We start from the raw sequence: 14,374 nt of genomic DNA on the forward strand, positions 1-14,374 counted from the left end.
GCTAACAGTAAAAGACAGTGATTTAACAGTTTTGTCAGGTGTGGTGGAGGTGGAGAGGACACAAATGACCAAGGCAGGGAAATAAACAGCAAAAGGAAAGCCTTTATTGGGCTAAGGAAAAATCCATAGTACACAAAATCCAAAACCTACACTTGAGGGAAACCAGAAGTATGAATAATGAGCAGCAGACCAACAGATAGGGGATAAGCAGGCACCGGGGTGGGCAGATAATCACAAAGGACAGACAGGAGGAATAGGGAGACAAGACTTGTGGAAAGGAATAAGGAGGGAAGGCAAAGGCAACAGTGGATTTAAATTGGCACAGTTTTTAGATGGGATACCCATCCTGATGTAGCCCAGCTCATTTATCTGGGCTTAAGAAGAACACTAGGAATGCACTAACCTGAGGCTGGGTTTATGTCTAATCAGTCAGTTTGAAGATGGCATTTGATTGAGAGAAATGTAAAATATTACAAGCTTAATAGCTGACTGCTAATAAAGGAGTAATCATAGCAAGCAAATACATATCACTATACTAATATTTTATTAAAGAGCACAATCATTTGCCCACTAAAGTTAAGTTTATGTTGGAATGACTACAAGATGAACAGAATACACAATGAATAATAGATTTTCTTTTGGTATTTTCAATGTGTAAAAATAAAAGTAGGAAAAAAATCCTTAGAATTTTAAAAGCACTTTTGTAAATATGAATTTTAGATGTACTGACAAATTCATGAACTCAGTGCAGATGAATCTTTCAGCTTTGCATATATGCAGATCAAACAGGTCCTCATGACAACAAATCACTGGCTTGTTTACAAGTCCTCACAGTTTCTACACAGTAATGCATTCATGTTTGTAACCCGATGAAAACATCATTCTTTTTAAAGATGACGTGCATTCTGCCTGACCACAGTTTTTGAGGCATTTGAATAATGGTAATTAAAGAAAATCATTTGGAATAGTTGTTGCTTTGTGTGCTTTTTACTATCCACTGTTATTTTGTAAAATAATCTCATTCAGAAAATGGACCAAGCTTCATACACTCCCTCGTCTTTCAATCAGTAAGCTCTATCATTCAATATAACTTTGCTTTTTATATTTAGGTTGTTTCTTTTGGTACATTTGTGTGTCGGTTTTAGTAAACAAGACTGTCGCTCATGCTTTTTTGGGGGGTTGCTGAATCGTTGTGGGTTATAATAAGTTTCAACCTGGATGCTGGCTACCCCGAGGCTGAACCTGTAATCCTGTTGTCTTCTAGTTAGCTTTGAGGGCAGCGAGCTGAAAAGACAGTTAACCAAGTCCTGGAGCTTTTCAATTTATCACAGTTTACCAGAGTGTAAAAAGCCAATCAAAGTGTCACAGACAGACACAGACTCAGCAGCAACAAGCCAATACTGTATGAAGCAATGACAGCAGAGTTCCTGAAAGTGATGCGGCCTTCTACTGCAGGGAACACGCGCTTCATGTCGGAGATGTACTTGGAAAAAACCGTAATGTCCAAGTCACCTGCAAGAAAAGGCAAAATTAATTTTTTTAAAAATCTCAAAGTGGCATTAAATGAATCAATATTACATCATTAAAATATATAAATAACATCTTCATGATGCTCGATTCTCGATTTCAAGAGTGATTTTTGTAAAATTTAAAGAAAACTGCAGAAACATATTTAAACGATTTAAACATCCCTGCTGGAGAGAATCCCAAGAGTAAAGATCGAGAACTAAAGAGTTTACAGGTACAGCAGGCTTTGATTTATTGTTCATTTCTGTCTCTGAATAATGGGTGGGAAAAAAAGTTAAAAAACAAAACAAAAAAAAACAACCTCTGTGTGAAATTTTGCCACAGTTACAGTTTTTTACAGCCGCTAGGACACATTTCTCAATACTCAGGTCACTTTTGCAAAACTCTTCACACAATTCTCCTAACTGACCGTCAGCTTGGCAAAGCAGTTCATTTCACATTCAAAATGCACTACAACTACCAAAACACTTCATTCAGGCCTCAAATAAACTCATTCTTCCAGAACACTAGCAAAGGTTGACGGCCGACAAACACACTTTGTCACCCACAAAACAATGACCTAAAAAACACTAACAACATGTAGCATTACAGTGTTTTCTTGTGTAAAACAAGGACACATCTCTGTTTATAATTTCAATATATGTTACTGGAATGAATCACACATTATGCAGAATTCGTTAATATTTGTTTATGTGTTTTTATTTTTTTGCACTAAGTAATCCCAAAATACAAGAATTTGTATACACACCATCCACTGATACACATACAATAGTAATGCTAATCTACTCGGTCTTCTCCATTTGGCCACAGGTTCTCATCCACATCACATCTTATGTCATCTAGGGCAATACACCTAGGAAAGAATCTTCTGGCATGCCAGAATTGAAGGAGTTGAAAAATTGAAGGAGTAACACCTGTGTAGATGTTCATCTACAATGAGAATCAGCTGTGGCTGGTTAAACTGCATTTTTAGATTTAAAATATGTTTCAATAAAATATTGCTGTTGAATTTTGCTGTCTTTTTAAGTTTTGCATTGTGTTATTGTTTTGGCCATAAGTTTAACAGTTTTGAAAACAGTATGTAAGCACATGCAAAATGTCCTGTACGTACAAAGATTTTTGGCAGTTGTTGTGTCTGAGTGAGAAAATAATTCATGAAATTTGAGAGATGTAGTCATTGAATGCATTTTGTGCCAAAACAATGATAACTGGTCCTCAGTTTAGCCCACATAGACTTCTGTTGTGCTCACTGTGTGAGGAGTTTTGCAAAAGTGACCTAAGTATTGAGAAATGTGTCCTAGCGTCTGTAAAAAACTGTAATACAAAGCGCTACGGCAAAACTGTCCAATGGTTGTTTCAGCATTTTGATGTGCCAGAGTGCCAGAAACCCTTAACCCTCTCGAGGCAGGCGTTGCCGATTTGCAACAGTTAAAAACTAACAACCCTGATTACCCCACATACATATTTTATGAGGTTTTTTTTTTACTCAGAAGTACCACTGCAGGACTTGGTTGTGCATTAGCAACAAAAAGTTTAATTTGAGCCTGAGAGGGTTAAAGCAATGCTGGGAATGAAAATGTCACAAGCCACATCCTGCTATTCTTTTCTTCTTTAGTGTGGCCTTGAAGATAACAAAAACTTTTCCACTATACCACTACAGAGATATTTTACTGCAACGTGTGTTGTCAAGTTTAAAAACAAGTGCAGGACTTTGAGTCACAGAATAAACTCTTGAGAGCAGATGTTATATGGCTGCGTTTCCATGTGTGGTCCATATGTTGTTTTTCCCCATTTCCATGCGTTTCACAGACAAGTGCATCACAGTTAATTCTCAGTGTCCGCTCGTAAAATGTTTCTCACTTTAGGCATTATCAGATGAATTCATCCATTTTAACATGGACGGGATGTTAGAATTTCACTTTAGACAATCCAGTTAATTCATGAAAAGCACTGTCTAGCTCCTTCCTGTGATGTTTTATTTAAAAAAAACATTAATGGTCATGACTCAGGTTGCATTCCACCAGGGAGGAAAAAAGCAAGGGACAAATGACTATGAAACATTAAAGTTTGCAAACCTTTATAACAGTCTGCCAAGTCTTGGAGTGATTGCTAAATAAGCTCTTTGTTCAAGTAAAAGAGATTTCTTTTAAATATTTAGCCTTGTGGTTGTTGGCCCCCACCAACCAATCAAACTGCAGCATATGTTCTAAGACATGGTAGGAATTTAATTTAAGGTATTAATATATTATTGATATATACATATTTATTTATTTAGATTATATGTATTTATAAAGGGAGTGTGAGTATGGAGTGGACCACAGCAGCAGAAACACCTTCAAAGAAGAAGTCTAAACTTGGATGCTTCAAACACACAAGCATTCAGTCTGGCAGCGAAGAGGATATAAAAAATCAGTACCCAAATTTAGTATCACAAGTGGTAGTCTCACTATTTGATGCACAAATATGCACAAATAATCATTATTTGTGCATCAGTTTTAATCTCAATTGCAATCTTTGCTTCCCACAATTACACAAAAGTGATATTTAAAATGCACGCTCCTCCAATGCAATGCAAAGCAACAACAACTATGTTAAAATAAAGATATGCAGATATCCTTTGATTGTGTTTTATTTCAAAATACTTTGGCTTCACGATAAGAACAAAATGTATGCAAAGAGTGCTGTTATGTCAATTGCGTGGAAATACCATTATCTGCAGTTTGATGGATGCACAAAGGCGAGGGAAAAACAACAGAACAGTGTTGCTAACGTGACTTTTCCAACATCGAACATTAAAGCGAGCCCATAGGGCGTGTAAGCGTATCCATCCAGCTCACAAAGGTGCACTGAAACTAACACGTTTGCATTCGATTTGCCAAAGACGTGTATCCGGTAACCAAGATGAGTAACGAAGGTTTCGTGACAAAAAGATGTAATTCATTTTCCAAAATAGAAAAACTTGTGCTTCATGCAAAACAAGGAAAGGGGAACTGTAGAGGGATCTCACAGCTGCCAGGTACTTTGCTACGAGTTGATTATGATGTTAGGGATGTTAGTGTGAGGTTGACCTTTGACCTTTTGAATTGAAAATGTCATTTTTTAATGAGGTCAGTGTGATTTTTGACTAAGAGGGTGCTGGTGCTGGATGCAGTAAAGGTCCTTTTAAGTGCCTGAGGTAAACTGCTTATAAATTTAGAACAAGAGTCTGCCACCCACCTGAATTATGTTTCAGTAACTCCCTCTTAATCATTGTAAAGTTATCGCCTCCACCCACCATGTATGAAGGCATGACCACGGTGTATGTCTTCTGTGGGTCTAATGGTTCATACTTGGGCACGCGGCACTCTGTGCAGAGCAATGACAGCGATGCTACACGCTGGTTCACTGGCTTGGAGAGGTCGTACTCCACATGAATGCCTGGAAATTTAAGGGAAAAATGGCATAGTGTTTACATTTATATAAAGAGTCTAGTGTGTCCTTGTGGCATGCGATGCAATGACAAACTCGACCACATTCTTCACACGTTTCACTCTCTTTTTTACCACTTGTTGTTCTCTACAACTCTCGGCTGCAGCTTTCCAGCCACACATACACAACAACAACAACAACAACAACAACAACGTCAGGACCCAGTTCATTCTTCTTTCATGCAGGGGAGGCGTGATGAGCTGACTGAGCTCAGCCTCACCCCGCAGCCGCACCACGAACCACGCCCCGCCACAGTCCTGTTTACTTAGAATTAGTAAAACACAAATTAAAATACTTTTGGGAGAACATCAACAGCATTTTATGTTTAGTGTAAGGCTGGAGACAGCGGGTTGTCTACTAAGATGAGACAACAAACACTACCTCAACTACCTCATAAAGCCACTGATTATTGTTTTCACACTGCACTAAATACACATGTGCATTACGGTTACTTTAGGAACTGATTCATATAACATGCTATTTAATGTCCTGTTACAAAACTAGGCACACCTGCAGCTGAGCAATGCTTTCAGTGCAACTTTTGTAAGCACATGTTAGATATGTATTTCTAACCCTTTGTTATAAAAGATTATTAAACTATTCTGTGTTAGCAGAGGAGCACAGACCTGAGACCTGAAGAAATTCTCCAGTCTTTCTTCCATATCTGTGAACAGAGTGTTCAAATGCCTTTTTTATTGTTGAGCCTTTTATTTGGACCAAGTCACAGGTTCCTCCAAATGGTAACACGGTGAGGATCTCCTCCATTGTTATGGAGCCTAAAAGGACAACATATAAAGGTAAATAACAGCAGATTACAAAACACTTCAAGGTGAATTAAGAACTCGGCAATTCTGCACAAAGGAGAAAAAAAAAATCTACCATTTCTGTAGCGTTCGTCTATCGCTGTCCGTATGCCCCCACTATTCAGCATACACAAGCTTACATGATTCCACTGCTCCCCAGTTGAATGCCTCATATTGTGATACACCTGTAAATGCAAAAGAGACGTATTATATGACAGAGAAATTCTCTTTGCTTCTGGCTGTTTGTCGTCACCTTTTATCATCATAAATATCTGTTATGATCAATTGCCTTCCTTAAAACTCACGCAGTCCTTTTATAACCACTAATTCACACTTAACTCATGTTAACTAAGTGAAAAATGCCTGTAACTTTTACCATGGCATCACAGATTAGGTTTCCCAGGTTACACTCCCGAAATCGGCACTCTTCAAATGACCCGTTGAGGTAGACTAAGGTTTGGCCCACATACTTAGTCGAGTATTGAGCCAAGTCTGTTTTCCACTTATTAACATCAGCAAGGATCTCCGCATCTGAAACAAAACAAAACAAAGAAGAAGAAAAAAAACACAGATCGTGACTGTTGGAGAAAAAAAGTCTAGATTATTGGATTTTGAGTAAATCCCTGAGAGCAAATAGATAATCCTGGAGCTCTAATGAAGAATTTACACAAATATGGTAACATTGCATTTGTAAAGCAAGGAACAACTCCACTTTTTCAATATGAGATTGCAAATCATAGTTACAATGTCATATTGAATGACATATTGCTGCTGTAGCCATCTGCTTCAAGGTTCAACATGTCCTGCAGATCTTGGTTGTAACAAGTGGTGATTGTTACTGTTTCTGTCTCTGTAAGCCTGGCTGTACGGGAAAGGAAGCTTAGGTGGGAAAATCCCAATACATCAGCATTTTCTATAATAGTCAGCCGAGTCCATGTGCCAACCAACCCACATTCAACGTCACTTAAATCACATTTCTTTTTCACTCTGGTGCTCACTTAGAACTTCAGCAGGTCATCTTAACCATGTCTACATGTCAAAATGCACAGATTTGCATTTCTTTTTAAGTGACCTTTCTCACTGTCTCTCTTCCCCTGTTTTTCTTCTCCTTCATCTTTCTTTCTCTCTTTCCTATCCCCTAGGTATGTCTGTCCTGTTTGTAACAGCTGAAAATAAAATAAAATAAAATAAATAATAACAACAAAAGTCGATCAAATGGACCAATACGGCAAGTGGTGATCCACTTGGTAAAGTAAATCTATTGGGTATCTTTGTTGGCCTTCAGACATCAATTCTGACGGCTGAAGAACCAAACAGGACAGGCAAAAAAAACAAAACAAAAACAAAACAAGTCATTGGATGATTAGATATTTGTGTTAGTGCGCAGTTGTACCCAAGAAAGTGGCTGCAACATATATTCATAGATTATATAAGATATAAGGTGCTAACTAGTTTAATTTAATGAGTATAATACACTTCATTAAACAACAAGAAGTATCTTTCAAAAAGGTAAGTAATGTTAAAGTTCTTATTTGTGTGAGCACATGTAAACTTTTACTAGAAAATGGATGTGATGGGAGGGCCTGAGTCCTGTGTTGTGTTTTTGTTATTCTTTTCATACTGAGACAAATGAGCTAAAGCAGTTTTTACCTCTATGCACCACTGGATGTTCAACTGTCAGCAAAGGAATTTAACACTGAAGATTTGTTGATATTGTGATGAGTCTTGGACAATGCAATTTTGCCCCACTTTGCTGTAAGTATGTGCAAACATTTTCCACCACTCAAGGATGGGTGTGTGCATCAAAATCCAGTAATAACAAGTTACCTGGTAATGTAAACAAATATGAGATAAGAAATGATCACTAAAGTTCATGTTCTGCGTCAGGAGCAGGAATGCTTACTAAAGAGCTTACCCAGCTTTTAAAAAAGTTTTCTCTCTCTTTCAGAGTAATTTAGTCTCATTGCCGCTTCTGATTACATCCAATTTCTTTTGTGTTCACAGAGATAAAACTTTTGCCTCATTTCCCAAATCCTTAATACACTTACAGGAACACTGAGAAATTTTAACATGATAAAATCTTATTTGGTTCAGTGAATGGTTTCGACTTTTCAAACAGTAACATGTGTACAGTGTAATCTGATATTTTAGTCTACCTTGAGGTATGCTGCTGTCCATTAGGATGGGATTTCCAACGGCTTTGATGACATTGCCAGCATCATCAAAAGTCACTTTTAAGTGTCCAAGATATTTCCCAAAGGCGTAAGCCTGGACCACTGGCACGTCTCTTCCATGGTTGGATTTTACTATAAAAGGATATGGGCCAGCTGGCACTTCGGAAGATGGGGGCGTTCCTGCAGAGAAAGAAAATGTTGTGGTTTGTAGCCTAAGTGGTTCTTTCTTTCTGTTATAGTGAGATTAGAAGCATGCCATTCCTTTAAATTGGTTTGTTGCATGTGTGAAATGCAGTTTTTGTGTCCGGAGACAGCTGGATAAACACTATAATAAATAACAATAGAACAGGATAGAGATACCTGTGTAGAGGAACGTGTTGGTATGCCCTCCAACAACAACATCCACCCCTCTCACGCGTCTCGCTATGTCTTGATCCACAACAAAACCAGAGTGTCCCAGGGCAATGATTTTATTATAGCCCAGACTTTCCAGCTCATTTACTTGAGCTTGAAGTGACTCCACCTCATCTTTGAACTCGAGATGTTTGCCTAACACACACAGGAAATAGGGGACGGATGGGTGCAAGCAAGCAGTGCACATTTCAAAACACTGGTGAATAAAACGTCTAAATACTGGATAACAATTTGAAAGTTGTTATTACAAGGCAAGACATCTGGTAATGTAGCTGAAAACACCAACAATCAGCGACGCTTTATAAAGAAAGAGAGTTTTATTTGAGTGAAATTATCCTGATTGTGATCCAGCTTCATCAACGAACTGGAAAAACAAAGCATGGGCATTGGGCGGGACATCATTGGAACAGATTTACCTGGCCTGGATAAGAATGGCGTCTCTGCTGAGGTATAGCCAACCACAGCCACTTTCTCTGAGCCCACACTGATATCTTTGTAGGGACTGTAGTATTTATGAAGCTCTGCCAGGGTTTGGTCGGGTTTAATGTTTGCACTGACCACAGAGAAATTTCTATTCTTGAGAAAGGGTTGAATGAGACCCTCCACTCCATTGTCAAACTCGTGATTTCCAAAAGCCTATGTGACAAAAAAAAAGAACTTCAACTACTTTATTAACTCATTAAATATAATGATTTACTAAAATTTAAAAATGAACACATAATTGACTTTTTAAAGAAACTTATCTTCGAAAAATACAAACTCGAACCACTTTAACACACAAAAAGTTTCCAAACGACATAGAAATTAAAAGAATACTTGCCATAACATCATAACCAAGTTTGTTCATAAAGTGTGCGGCTTCAGCGCCTTTATAGTAGTTGAACCAGACAGTCCCTTGGAATTGGTCTCCAGCATCCAGAAACACCACGTTCGTCTCTTTTTTTCTGATCTCGGTCACTTTCGTGAACCTCCTGGCCACTCCAGCGAAGCAGGGACGCTCTGCTTGACACTTTCCCGAGTCCTTGCCGGTCTCCTCGATTCGTGCATGGTTGTCATTGGTGTGGAGTATTGTCAGCTCGAAGGTCGACGCTCCGCTCCAGCAGTTTAAAACGAGGCAGAGCGAGGTCAAGAGAGCGCGCAAACTCATGATGTCTCCGTGCGTAAAAACCGCATTTGTGACCAAGAATGTATAGCACATTGAAGGAGGCGTCGGCTTAGTACAGAGGGAGGAAAAAGTCCAGGAAATTCCGACATAGAAAATTAGTGAGAGAAAGCGTTCTGTAAGTTTTATAAACTGTAAATTTTATAAACTTTCGTTTTGTCTTTTGTCGTTTTATTAGACTTGAGTACTGATTAGCAGAACACAACAGCTTAGAAAGTTTGCAGTGTGTGTGTGTGTGTCTGTCCACGTGAAACAATGTCAAGTTATCAACTTTTAAATCTATATTATCTTGTTTTTTAACATTATCCTTGACTGGGTCAGGCTGTCACATACAGCATCTATGCAAAGACACAAGCTGCATGCTGTCATTCCAGTACACAGAAGAGTAATGTTGTACATGCACAAAACATTACTCTTGTGTTCTGTAGTACTGACTTCAGTATGTTTTTTATCCAGTACTTTTGTACATCACATAACACAACATGACATAACTAACCACACTCTATTGTTTAAAGTGTTTTCCAGCAGTGAATGACTTCTTACATTATGCAAACTGCAAACTGTATATTCTGACTATTGAATGTCGCTCAACATGTGTCCTATATTTAAGTTTCTCATTGTACTCCAGTCCAGCCTTCAGATCATACAAAGCAGTGAAAGAAATCAGATTTCTTACATGCCCTTCACCCACCAGCTCCCCTTAGTGGACAAATAAGGACAAAAACATTTAAAAGTAATGAGTTAGAACGAGCACCGTGACTCTATCTATCCATCTATCTATCTATCTATCTATCTATCTATCTATCTATCTATCTATCTATCTATCGCTGATAACATTTTTTTGTAATTATCGTTTATTTTTTAATGACGAGCAAACTTTCAGGATCTGGAGCTCAGAGTGGGCAAATACTCTTTGATGAAAGTGAGTCTTCACTGGAAATGAGCAGAGAAGTGTTTTGTTCATGCAGTCTCATGCACATTGTTCCTGAAATGTGTAGCTCCAGTTCACATATCCTGCATTTCTAGCACGTTTCTCCAAGCCTTGATTTTTAGATACTGCTGATAAGCTGATGCAATTTCAGCCATGCTTGTTCCAAGCATGAACCCTGTGTCTGTCCTGCTCAATAACCTCTCGTTTTAACACTCCCCGAGGCTTCACCCGCACCAGCACTGATGTGTGCTATTAGCACTTGTCTGCCCACAGAGGATTAGGCTGCTCACCTCTTCATGCTGTCACCCCACGTCTCTTTCACCGCACAAGCCTCACACATAGAGCGTGTAAGCAAACATACACACTCAAAATCAGACAGCCTATACCTCCAGGAGGCAGTAAATCCAGTAAATCTCACCTCACATACTTACATTATAAGGTCTTATTCTTCTCCACATATCTCTGAGCGGCATGCCCTTAAAAATGTTTGCAGTCTGTCTCCCAAGCTAGCCCTCCTTTCATTTTAAAATGAGGCCATCTGTGACACTGTAGTGGCATGAAAGAGAACGATGTGCATTGTGCATACTATTCTGCATCTTACTGCAGAATCTTTACCACTTCTAAATGCATCTTACCTTTCCTGCTAAAAGTGTGGACTGGTTCCAGCTTTTAAAAGGGCTGATAAAACCAGTTACTGGTCAAAGTGAATTCCCTATCTAGACATTCAGTTTTTAAATGGATTTGTCTGCTTCCACTTCAGCTAAAATGAGTCTGACCACAGTAACACCAGCCTTAGCAGTCAACAGTTATCATCACCACTTAGCTCTTTTCCTGTCATATTTTCCTCCAAGGGAATAAAAAAAGTGATTTACACAGTGTATTTAGAGCTGACGTTCTTTCCTCTTTTGCCTCAGTCGCATGCTGAAATGCTTCACTTCAGCGACCTACAGAATCTGCACAGCGAGGGTCTCCTAAAAAATGGGACACATCCCTCTAAAAAGTGGCACAATCCCCTACACGGTGGCGATCACGCCTTCATATGATCATCGGATTTGGAAAGTTTGAGCCTAGCGAGCCTCCAGTTGTAAATAGTACCTCTCCCAATACATTTTTAGATGGAGACCTTCGAGAGCCGATTGGCAGAGCAGAAGGCACCATATCCCATCAGACCCGACTGGAGCACGCTGCAGTGGGACGCACTCTGCCGCTCAACATGTGTCCTATATTTGAGTTTCTCATTGTACTCCAGTCCAGCCTTCAGATCATACAAAGCAGTGAAAGAAGTCATCAGATTTCACTCTTGCACACATCATTTTATTATATTATTATTTCTGCAATATTTAATTGTTTTTTCTGTAATTTATGATGCAGACTCAATCCATAAGATCATATTGTGCTGTATATATAGATGCTTTCTTTTTCCTTTGCCATGCTCTTTGGAGTAGTAGAAACTCTAATGTGATTCCAATATAACAAATAAATCTGTTACATAATCTCTAAGAATAAGAAAAATAAGTATTTTTTGTTTGTACAAATGTATAAAAATATGCATTTTATGATGAACTATCTTATGGAAATAGATTTCAGGTTACTTCAGTATTATTCATGTAGCACTTCGGTGCATATCAGGTCTTAATACAATAGCTCTTCTTTGTATGAGCTATGTATATTTACTTCAGCAGTTGGGGATTATTTAAGGCTCCAGTTTCCAAACGTGGCTGACCTAGCTGCTCAGCTTGGTCACTTCTCTTGTGTCTCATGTCATAAACACTTGGATAAGAAGGAGCAGTTCCCCGCAGCAGTAATTTCGGGTAGGTGGAGAGGGAGGGTTGACACTCACGACAACAAGGGATCTGCCCTGGTTCGGGTTTGCCCCATTTGGCCTCGGCTGCTACAGCTGTCATTAATCACGAATAAAAAGAATTGACCACAATAACTAAACGGTTGCCTCAAAAAGTGCTCTTGATGGACTTGATGGAGAAAGTGCAACTATGTAAGAGTGAAATTAAGTGTCTTTAGCAGGTCGACAGAACAGCCTGCTCTTAATTACTTTTGCAGCATTTCAATTAAAGCTGCACTAATCTGTGTTTTCCTCTCCAACCATTCAGAGCAGTTTAGTCTTTCACACCATTGTTTTGCATTTCTGGGTGTATGTGTTGGATCACTCATTTCTGAAAGGAAATGAGGAAGGAAGCTGTTTTCAGTGAGAACAAAACAAACCCAAAAAGTACCTACCAACCAGAAAATGTTAGTTTGATAAAGTTGGTGACTTGAGATGACTTTTTTTTTAAAATAGCTGATTCCATACTCCCATAATTTCATTGTACATGTACAATGACAATAAAAAGGCTATTCTCTCTTAAATGTACTAGTCAGCAGGAGGTTGATTTTTAAACTGGCTAGTCAGGATGTATCACCGTTCAATCAGTTAAACTGAGGTAAACCCATGAAAAAAAAAAACTTCTCTCATATATTGTTTCAAAAATTGATTATGTGAGGCCTTTAGAATACTTACGCAATGCTAAAGCAGAAAATCTGGCTTAAAAAATACCCATGTATGTGTGGATGGAGCCACAGTCACCAGCCGAAAGTCAAAAACTGTGTTGCTGGCTTTCTCTGTCTCTCTCTGTGCAAGGTCATCTTTCTGAGAGAAACATTCAGCTGTAAAGGTGTTTGTGTGACTGCAGTAATATTACAAGTTCATTGCAAGCAGCACTTTACTGAATGAACATAATAAACTTGGGTATGACACCAGGTTTGATGAATGTAGACGATGATACAATCTACCGAGTCCCTGCACAGCTTTAATTCTTTCATTATTTGTATCCATGTTGCATCTCATTGACACAGTCATGAAGGACATCACACAGACTACACTCCTGCTGCAATAACTCAACTAGATTGTCTTTTAAATCTCTGTTGGTATAGACATTTTGTGTCACACATTTAACCACCAGCTAATTTCATTTGGGTTTTTGTCTGTTAAGGATGGCTGAGGAATAAAAAGCTTTTAAACAGTTCAACAGTCAAACTCTCTTTTATTCCCCTTTTTCTTAACAGCTGGAGTTTTGTTCAGCATAGTTACAGTGAATATTAGTTGGTCAAACTAAAGGCAAACTGAGGTATCACAGCCTCAGTGGGCTTCACCACCATGACCTAAAGGATGTAGTCAGTATCCTGGCCCACTCCAGGAAATAACAATTAAGTAAATATTTGGCTATCTGTCCAGGGAGTGCTTCACCTTTTGCCCAACAACAGCTGGGATAAGCTCTAGCCCTCTGGATTGGATAAGTGGAAGAAAATGTTTCTCATTTAAAAGACAATTTCAGTCTTTTGTTGTGTCTCCCTCCCCTCTCCTGCAATTGGTTGTGGCAGATGGCCCCGCCCCTTCCTGAGTCTGGTTCTGCTGGAGGTTTCTTCCTGTTAAAAGGGAGTTTTTCCTTCCTGCTCTTGCCAAGTGCCTACTTTTAGGTGATAATTTGATTGTTAGGGTTTTTCTGCATTATTGTATGACGTTTACCTCACAATATAACACACCTTAAGGCAACTACGATCTATGATGGGATCTGTCACTATATAGATAAAACTGAAGTGAAATTGAATTAAATTGCAATAGGTTAACAGTGGGGAAACAAATGTTGGTATATTAAGAGAATGTACCCACTCTCTAACTGCTTAAAATCAACACATCCTTGAAAAATCTGATAAAACTCCCCCTCCTTCATACCACAATAGGCACGTCAGTCAATATAACAGAAACAGAGCTTCTGGATAAGAGGAGCCCTGAACCCGCATTCTATCTAAAGGCCATCAGATGGATAGCAATGATTACAAATTGGCAACATTTCAAGCTATATTCCTGTTATTGTTGGCTGTGGGACACACTGTGTGACAC

General features: G+C 38.8%; 1 protein-coding gene across 1 annotated transcript; it reads right to left on the reverse strand.

Annotated features, from left to right (window-relative positions):
• Window positions 1-82: 82 nt before the first annotated feature.
• Window positions 83-9,653, reverse strand: LOC120739726 (snake venom 5'-nucleotidase-like). The gene is made up of 9 exons (XM_040041600.1): window positions 9,207-9,653; window positions 8,803-9,022; window positions 8,333-8,521; window positions 7,955-8,152; window positions 6,175-6,329; window positions 5,875-5,983; window positions 5,622-5,771; window positions 4,744-4,944; window positions 83-1,512 (listed from the first exon to the last, which is right to left on the reverse strand). The coding sequence occupies exons 1-9, from the start codon at window positions 9,582-9,584 to the stop codon at window positions 1,355-1,357; spliced, it is 1,758 nt and encodes a 585-aa protein (XP_039897534.1). The 5' UTR covers window positions 9,585-9,653; the 3' UTR covers window positions 83-1,354.
• Window positions 9,654-14,374: the final 4,721 nt, after the last annotated feature.

The sequence above is a fragment of the Simochromis diagramma genome, unplaced genomic scaffold (genome assembly GCF_900408965.1).
Source record: "Simochromis diagramma unplaced genomic scaffold, fSimDia1.1 OVJJ01000304.1, whole genome shotgun sequence".
Classification (NCBI taxonomy): Eukaryota; Metazoa; Chordata; class Actinopteri; order Cichliformes; family Cichlidae; genus Simochromis; species Simochromis diagramma.